The sequence below is a fragment of the Fukomys damarensis genome, unplaced genomic scaffold (assembly GCF_012274545.1).
Source record: "Fukomys damarensis isolate Sample0158 unplaced genomic scaffold, DMR_v1.0_HiC HiC_scaffold_11, whole genome shotgun sequence".
NCBI lineage: Eukaryota > Metazoa > Chordata > Mammalia > Rodentia > Bathyergidae > Fukomys > Fukomys damarensis.
In genome coordinates, this window is record NW_022900923.1 from 40,586,559 (window position 1) to 40,596,183 (window position 9,625).

Here is a 9,625-nt window from a genome sequence, read left to right on the forward strand (position 1 = left end):
GTGTCTCTTCCCTACCAGATTGCTCGATCCTTGAGAGCAGAGCCTGGGTCTCAGCCATAGTGATTGCCGCAGCACCTGGTGGAGCACCTGGCATATGGATGGTGTCCAGCCAAGGTGTGTAGCTGTGGAACAAAGGGATCCTGCCACAAATCCTTCTGTAAATGGGATGCTGTTTGTAACGGGAACAGCAACTCCCTAGTGTGACTTACTGAGGACAGGGATCCCTTTTGTTCATTGAGGTCAGTGAAATTTCAGAGCAGGGTGCATAGAAGAACATATTTGTAGGTAAAGGTTCTGGTAGGATCCGTCAACTACACGCACGCATGCACGCACGCACACACGTGTGCGCGCACACACACGCACACACCCTCGCTTCTGTGGCTCCTCCCCCACCCTTCTTTGACCCTCCTCAATCACACTGTAAAGGTTTGACAAAGGGTGACTGATAACGCTTGCTAGACAAGCTCTTTGGCATCGAACGTAGTCCTATCCAGAAGAGGCACAATTTGTCCCTGCTTCTCTGGGTGTTTCTGTCCAACACTGAGGTCTGGGAGATGGAAGCCATTACAGCTAACCCTGTTCATCTCAGGAGGCCAAACGTTTTCCTAGTATTGCCTTATTCGGCCTGCTCGGGACCTGAGACGCAGGGAAGTGTAGGTGAGGCAGGATGCATGGAGTCTCCCAAATCATTCGGTGCATTAAGAATGCAGACTGGATGCCACAGCCATAGGCATCCGTATGCATCCCAGAAGAAATGATGACCTGGGCAGAGGCCTCAGCCTTTCCTTGGACGCACCATTGTCCATGGGTCTGAGGCTCGGAGTCCAACCACCCATGTGCACTCTCCCCTCCTCCGCATCTCATCACCCTCTCTGTCTGCCAAGATTCACAATCCCAGCCTCCACCCCAACCCCACCAACCGGCCTATTAAGTCTGACCAGGTTGGATTAGACCCATCATCTCCCTCCCCTTCTTCATGCTGCCTGTAGTCTCCCTGGGACCCTGTCCCTGTACCACCCTCATCCTAGTACCACCCAAGGCAATCCGTATGAGGGGGACAGGAAGAAGGGTGACATATGAGGACTGCTGGGGAAGAAGAGAAGGAAAAGAGACCTCACTCACCCCAAACCTGGCTGCCTATGACTGATTTCCTTCTCCTCTGCTTTCCAAGCTATTAACGAGGTTCAGCCTCCCCACCCCCACTTCCAACTCCATCACTATCTCTAGAAAGCCTGGAGCAGCTGTCACGGCGAGGAGAATGGTCATCAGAGACTGGGGACTTGCGGGGCTAGGCCACAAATACAGCTGAGCAGGGCGGAGGAAGGGATCCATCCTGGAGCCTCAGAGTCCCGCCTGGCTATGCTGGAATCACCCTGCTCTACTGCTTTCCATCCCTGCGTGTCTTGGGCAGCTCACTTCACTTCAGCCTCATTTTCCTTACCTGTGAAACAGGGGTAATAACCTCTACCTTTCTAGTTGTTGCAAGGATAAGAAATAATGTCACAATAAAAGAGGTGGTTGCAAGGTCTGAGATGGGAGCACTTGGTGCTGAGAGTCCTAGGAGATCCCCTTATAGATGCTGAGTACCTGTGGGTTCCCCCAAGGCAAACCAGGAAGGCTCCTCAGTGACTTTTTTACTACAGGCTAGAATCACTCACTCTTTGGGGAGCCTCCTGTCACCCCAAAGCTGGTCTGGTTCTTCCGGGCTCCACCAGGGACAGGGTTCTCACATTCCCATGTGTGTTCTGTTCCCAGGCATCTGGGGAGGAAGAGCATGCAGGGTCCCTGCTGCAGTGGAGAGGGAGGGTGTGGCTCCTGTGACCTGCCTTAGGAGTGTCTTGCAATCCTCTCCCGCTCTGGCTCCTGAAAAAATGATGAGCCTGTAAGAGCAGCAACAGCCTGTGCTCCATTAGCAACTGAGGCAGAGGCAACGTCCTTGGCCTTCAGACTGTGTGCTGGCAGGCTGGCCATCCACAGCCAGGGAGCCTTGGGAAGTCTGAGCCCAGGGGGTCAAGGCCTGTCACTGCAGAGCTGGGATCTGGGGTTACATGGAAGACGAGGCAGGTGAGTTGGGCTCCCAGAGGTGGGGGGTCTCTGGGCATCAAAACCTGAGCCAGAAACCACTCCCAGGAGAGAATCAGGGAGAAGCAAGATGCAGTTCTGGGCTCTCCCTGTCACAGATGTAGTTTCCAAAAGGGCCAGTCTGGAGTGCCTAGTTGGCTCTGGTCCCACACTGGGATTTGGTGGGGTTTGGGTTAAGGGCAGAAGCAGAAGGGGGCCACGTGGCCCCTTGCCATTGAGGGGAGTGAACTTGGGAATGCTGGAGTCTGGGTGAGGATGAAGTGGGTCAGTGGTCTGAGTCCTTCTGGCTAACACCCAGCTCTGTGCTGGAGGCCAAGGGCAGCAGCTCAGCACCACAGAAACCTCTGGTCAGGTCTGCACTTGTGCTCTTCTGGCCTGGCTCAGCAGATGCACATAGCTGACCACTACAGCTCTGTATAGAAAGATGATAAAGTAGATCTCCTCCCCTCTCTACTTTGGGAGAATTCTGACTATAAGCCCACAGGCTCAAACATAGTGTACTTTTCTTGTCTTGAAGACTCCAAGTTTTCGCCTGTCTGCAGTTTCTAGAGGTTTTCCTGCCCTCATTTTGCAGGTGGCATGGAGAAGTTAGTAATTCTCACAGCCGCAGGCACCACCCACTTGACTCCCCTGAGATCCGCTGATAAAATTGCTTCTCTGTCCACCTTGTGGGGCTGCCCTGGGCATGCCAGTGCTGGATACCGTGGGCAGGCAGAGCATCACTTTAGTCTGCAGCCTGGCGAGTGGCAGGAAGCAGCACGAGACAGATGGGGAGGGAGCAGAAGTTTGGCTGCCCTTGGACATGCAATAGCCCATCCAGTGACGGTTTTGAGTCATTTGAGTATCAATTAGAGAAGAAGGGAGGAAGTCACAGCACTTCTCTTTCTTGTGGAAATCATTTTACCTGTTGGCAGAGCCTCCCCATATGCCCTGGCTCTCACGCTCATTATAAGCTGTGTTTCTGCAAGTCCATCAGTGCCCAGTGCTCTACATGGACTACTTAGAGTTTAGCCTGTAGTTGGTCCCAGACCAGAGAGTCAAAGGCAGAGAAAGGCCAACCCCAGCCATCAGCCAGCTCAGGCTTTTGCTCGTAGCTTCATCCACAGTATTCAAGGGGGCCTCCGGTGGTCTCAGGTGGACTGGCTGTGCCTTGGTGGTTTCCCACTGTCCCAGACATCCTTTGTCTCCATCTGTACCCAGTGACAGCTCAACCCTGAGAGAGCTAACTCAAGTGTTTCCATTGTATGCAAACCCTTGCCCACATTTTTAATCTTTTTCCTAAGATAAATTCAAGATCCAGCACTGTTCCCACAGCAATGTATGAGGGCTCCCATACTCTTAGCAACAGTCGTAATTTTCTAAATGATAGTAAAGTCAGTACCAACAAATCAGAACATTTAATTTGCACATATCGAATTTCTGTGGGAGTTTTTTTATGTTTTGTCTTGGTTAATTGTATTTATAATGTTGTGAGTTTCTTGCTTATCTTTTGCCCTTTATTCTATAGAGTGATTGGTTCATACTGATTTGGTAGAGCTCTCTACAATAAAGGTATTAACTCTTCGTTTTTCATACTTGTTGCAAGGATAAGAAATAATGTCACAATAAAAGAGGTGGTTGCAAGGTCTATAGAGTGATTGTTTAATACTGATTTGGTAGAGCTCTCTACAATAAAGGTATTAACTCTTCGTTTTTCATACTTGTTGTAAGTATTTCTGCCTTTTGTTGTGATGCCTCTCACCTCTTGAAAGGATGTTTTGTTTTGTTGGTCCATGCAGAGATTTTAATTTCTATGTACTCAAAAATCTATCAGTATTTTCCTTTCTGATTTCTGCCTTTGATGCGGTGCTCCCCAGAACAAAATTGTGGAAACATCCATGTATATGTTGTACAAATTTTTTATACTTTCATCTTTTACATTTAACTCTTTAATTATTCCGGAATTGATGGCATGTGTCTTTGTAAACTACTGTGCATTCCCTTTGAAATGAGAGTGATTACTTCATTAATTAACATGGCAAGGCAGGAAGCTAGCAGAGGGGAGGGCTGGAGATCCTGGAGAGAGACGGGGCAATTACTGAAGCAAGGCTTGGAAGAGAGCAGACCGAGTGCTGTTGGCAGGAAGTGTGCAGAGGGAGCTGTCTGGAGCCAAGGTGGGACACTCGGTCTCGGAGACGAGACAGAGGTCAGCGGGTGGCAGAGGTCTTTTGCCAGGAATGGAGGTAATGGTAGGCAGGGACTGAGGAGAGAGGAGGACTGTGGTCCAGGTGCCCAAATTCCCAGTGATGTGGAGATGGAGCAGCAGGTGGGCAGGAGCCTCAAGGAGAGAGGGTTACCAGTTACAAGGACCAGTGATGATCCTTGTACTTTTGGGCCCAAGGGCCTAGGGAAGAAGTTGGTACTGCACCAGGGAGGCGTCCTGGGGAAATCCAGAGGCCGGCTGAGCATGCGTGTGTGGCAGGAGCAAGAGGAGAAAAGGCTGGAGGCATGAGGGAGTTTGTCTGCTGTGGCCGGGTACCGGCACCATGGAAGATCTGAGGGGGCGGGGCTGTGTCGCTGGTCAGTGGAGAAGAGTGTGAAGGAAAGTTAAACGAAGCGTTGCAGTTCCAGAGCACTTTCGTGTAAGAGCTGGCAAGGGCCTCACTCCAGCCCTTCAGAGCAGAAGGGTACTGGGGTTTGCCAACTCAGGCAGGATAGGAACCCAGCCTGGGCACTTGCACCTCCCCACTGGCCCAGCAGCGTGGGCCTTCTCTGACCGTGTCCTTCCCTCCCCTCTCTTTGCAGGACAGTAGTCTGCTCTGCCGGCCCCGCCATGAATGGGATGGCCAATGTGAATTCCGCCAGCCGCGCTCACTATGCCTCCTCCATCCCAGTGCCCAGAGCCTCCTCCCAGACCAGGATGCACACTCCGGGTGCGTCTCCCCAGCTTCGACCTCGCCAGGCTGGCCTGGCCCTCAGCCCCCAGCGAGCAGCCTCCCCGAGGTTGGGCAAGGCTGCGGGCTCTTCCAGAAACTCCTCACCCAAGGCCTCCCGCGGGAGAGGCTCCCCAAGGGCTGCTGGGGCAGCAAGGGAGTTGGCCGAAGGCAGTGAAAGCCTCCCCAGCTCCCCCTGGAGCAGTCCCAGAGTAGCCCCAAGGGCAGCCCCCTCCCCCCGGGCTGGGTCCAGAAGAATCGGGGATACACAAGGCATCCAGGGGAAGAAGAAGAATACCCAGGAAGGGACTCCCGTCCGCCAGACCCGCGGCAGGAGCCCACCCCAGACAAGTGCTCATGGAGAAACTCAAATACCAGGGCCTCTTGAAGGTCGAAAGCCTCCCAGTTGCCCAGCCAAAGATCAAAGAGATCTAAACTACGCACGTTCTTTGGAGCCTGATGAGGGAGCAGCTTCAGAGGCCGTGACTCCAGCTTACAGTCCAGCACAGAGCAAGCGCCCCTCTCCCAGCCCAGGGACCATTAGCTTCTCCTCGGTCCATCAGCAGAGTCAGCCCATCACGGCCACCGTGGCGCCCTTCCGGTACAGGTGAGCAGCGGGAGCAGGCAGGGAGGGGAGGAGGGAACAATGAGGCTGGTACTGGGTCCTGGGGGGAGAGGCCGAAGGGAGAGCTTTGACAATGGACACCAGAGGGCTCCAGGGTGTGGAGAAAGAGGCTGGGCAGGTGGAGGCCTAGAGGGTGGGGCGTTTGGCAAGCAGAACTGGGACTGAGAGCACAAAATGGGACCCTACCTCAGCTCTGGTCTTTCTGGACGCTGCGGTCTCCACAGAAAACAGACTCCTAAGGATGGATTTCTTAATATGTCCATTTCTCCTGCTTTCTGGGAAATGATGAAACAATAAATTAGGTATTGTGGATTCTTAAACAGCTAGTGTCTTAGTCACTTTCCTATTGTTGGGACACACAATACACGACACCCACAATTTTAAGAAGAGAGGTTTATTTTTGCTCAGATTTCAAGAGTTCAATCTATTGTTAGCTGAGCCCCAAGGCAGACAGGCCATGATGGAAGGGCCTGGCAAAGGGTTGTTGTTCAATCTATGGCAGCCAGGAAGCAGAGGGAAGGAAGGCGCTAGGGAGGGAGACAGCAAGCCTTCAATGACATCCTCTTCCACCTGGGCGTCACCTCCCAACACAGTCAGCCATGAACTCATCAAATGGATCAATCCACCGATGAGTATAGAGCTCCTGTGATCCGCTCACCTTCCAGAAGCCCCACTGCTAAACACATGAGCCTTTTCCAGAACATTCTAGATCGAAATCACAGCAGCTCGATGCATAGGTGGGGGGTAAGTAGGTGCATCCATCTTGCTCGATTCATACTGGACATTTCTCACCACTGTGCATAAGACAAGCTGCACGGTGGTGGACGGTGTGCCTTCGCTTTATGGTGAATGGAATCCTGTTTCATGGCTTTGTTTCCATGGCACTTCGTGTCTGTCCCTCCCACACTTCCGGCCATGCTTTTTAAATAAAAATGTGCCTCTTTGCTAAAATGACTACACTAAGTAATATGTGCCTACTTTTAATGACTAATACTGTAATTACTTTTAATTAGTAATTATTATATAGTTCGGGAAGACTCAGATGCACATTAAGAACCTTCCCGAGTAAACTAACTTCCCATTTCTTTCCTATGCTCGTGCCAGAAGAAGCTGTTATTTGCACTTTGGGTATAGAAAAACTTGCACGTTGCTTCCTAGACACTGGGGCCTCTGAGGCATCAGAGCAGCTGGATATGGGGCCGAGACTGTCTAGGGGCTTCAGCCTTCACTGAGACACTCATTTGTCTTGACCGCTGGATAATCCAGCGCAGCCTTATATGATAGTAATAGGTATTTGGGGTCCAGAAGGGGCAAGCAAACAGTCCCGCCCCATTCTGCTGTATTCAGGCCTCCTTCATCGTGTGCATTCAGATCTGAGCACCTCTTAAAAGGATGTTAACACACCAGAATGCATTTAGGGAAAGATCACAGGCTAGGAAGGGATCCCAAAAAAGGCATTATAAAAGCAATTAAAGGAACTAAAGAAGTTTGCCTTGGAAGAGAAAGATTTAGAAGGACCTGAGAGCTGTTCTCAAATATTTAAAAGGCTGTCATGTTGTGAGAGGAATTAGATTTACTTGGTGCAGCTCCAAAGAGCTGACTCAGTGCCATGTGGCTAGAAGTTCGCTCGAGGCAGATTTGAGGCTTGAAAGAACTTTCCAGCAAGTACAGAGGATTGTAAATTGACAGTCAGGTAGCGGACACCCCATCCCTGCAGGAATTCCAGCAGCTCCCATGGCCAGGGAGTTCTTACTTGAGTGACCCCTGGCTCTCTAGTCATCCCTTCTGCTGGACTGTCCTGCCCACAAAGTCACTAATGTCCTTTTCCAGAGGGACAATTCACTCTGTCCCTCGTGACTCTGTCAACTTAGATTCTAAAGCTGATTGAGAACTCCAGAAGTGAACATGCAGGGCAGATCTTTTTTCTGTGGTTCTTGGGCTGGAATCCAGGACCTCTCACCTGCTAGGCAAATGCCCTGCCGCTAAGCTACATCCCAACCTGACCTCCCTTTGAATGTCTTTTCTCTAGTTGGCTAAATGTTTTCCTGGTGACTGCTGGACTTTCTTCTCCTACCTGATACTCTTTGTTTTGAATTCATTCCTTGGGGGAAAAGTATCTAGGTATTAATCTGTTTCAGATTTTTCATTATCCACTGTGCAAGTCCCCTGATATATTTAGAACCTGACATTTTCCTAGGGAGGTCAGAATATTTTCCTCTGAAGATTTCAATGCAAGTTAAATGGAACCACGTCTCCTTCATTCGGCAAACATTTATCATTATGTTTGCATTTTCAGCACGAGTGCAAATGTCACATTTCCCCAGTGGGACTTTCTTTGCACCTCACTGCCTTGACCCTACTCCTTTCAGGTCCTAGATTAGGGCTAGAGGGAGGGCCATGGGTAGAACAGGCAAGGGTGAGAGTAGGAGCAAGGAAACCCCAAGATGCTTCAGGCAGATGGCAGGACCCCAGCACACCCTGCAGGGGCCAAGAGCTGCTGCCATGGGCAACTCTGCCAAGAGCCTGGCTGGGCCACCCTTCCAAGACTCAGAGCCAGAGAGGTGCCATCTGCTCCCTAGATGCAGACATCTTGTTTTCGTGGAAATCTGCTGCCTACCCGCAGCACCCTGGCCTGATGCAAAGTCCTAGGCGGACGAAGAAGCAGAGGTTTTTGGGGCTCCCTGCCTCGTCCCCAGCCTGGTTACACCTGACCTGCTTCTCTGAGCAGTGAATCCATCGGCCACCTTTTGCTGTTCCCTATCTTCCCAGCCACCTCTTTTCAAAAGGACATGGGTGGAGTCAGTCTTCTGCTATCTGCGCCCTCCCCTGGATGCCCCTGCTTTCTGGCCAGGAGAAGGTGCAGTGCCCCATGGCTGCCCTCTGGATCCCCTGACCTCATCCCCTTCCTCACTCCGTGTTCCCAGAGAAGCACCATGGTAGCCGTGTTAGAGTCCTCACTGTGTCTACCTGCCATGGTTTTCTTTCCCCAGTGGTCACTCCTTCCTTTACCAGGCATGCCTTGGGTTGGACTTCATCTAGGAAATGCCAGCTAATAGTGTCAGGAGTGTAGGGTTATATGTATCGCCATCGTGGTTTTCTTCCCTCCGGTTCAACCTCCATTTAACTTGCACTAGATAGCACTGTCCTTTCAGGCAGAGAAGCAGACAGATGTGGAGGCCTGGTGTGTTTGGGGAGGTAAAGGCAGGTGTGGAACCAAGTGCACAGCTGACTGAGAGCAGAGAGCTGAAGGCTGCCTTCTTCCAGGCTCCTAGGATCCAAGTTCCTTGCATGCTTATAATGGAGTAATAGTCAGTATAGCAGAACACTCCTGTTTTCGATACTGATTATACCTGCCAGACACTGTTCCTAGCTCCTTACAAAGATGGTTATTCAGTGAAACGTTTGATACGTTACATAGAATTCCCTCTCCCCAGTAGAATGTTCTATTACTTTTTCACCAGTATGTTGCATTTCTTATTTCAAAAGCAGCCAACTCCAGCTTTTCCCTGTCCCCTTAGCACTCCTATCATACCATGCACCCCTGGAGGCCAGGACGAGATCTCTTGCTTTCTGGAGCTCACCCCAACCTGCCTTATTCCCAGCACCCCCCACCCCAGGCCCTGCAGACCCAGGAGAGCCCAACACAGCCTGAATGGCTTAGACAGAGCTAAGTAGAAGCCACAAAACCTCCTGCAACTCCAGATGTCAGACTGATCTGAGCCTTGGAGGTCATCCCTTTGCCCTGTGATGGAAGCCAGGCCCCGAGTGGCAGAGAGATTTGCTGGCATTCTTTACACAGTGAGCTCACAGCAGAGCTGGGCCCCAGTGATGACCGTCTAGGTGTGGAAAGAAGTACAAGCTGGACAGTGAGAAAAACAAATTTCAGCAGCACTGGAGACTCCCAGGGCCCCTGGCCCCGCCTGTCAGTTTCCCCTCCTGCCTGCACAGTCCTCCCTTCCCCCTCCTACCAAGCTGCCAAAGGATCCATTTAGCTGGCGACAGCGGG

The 9,625-nt window shown here is 51.4% G+C and overlaps 1 protein-coding gene across 1 annotated transcript in view; it reads left to right on the forward strand.

Moving 5' to 3' along the window:
- The window catches only part of LOC104876864 (uncharacterized protein ENSP00000471857-like), a 63,887-nt gene that overhangs the window by 46,591 nt on the left and 7,671 nt on the right, over positions 1 to 9,625 (forward strand). Inside the window, exon 2 of the mRNA XM_010645100.2 lies at positions 4,867 to 5,601. Within this exon, the coding sequence (XP_010643402.1) occupies positions 4,867 to 5,601 (735 nt within the window). The remainder of the gene's footprint in view (positions 1 to 4,866; positions 5,602 to 9,625) is intronic.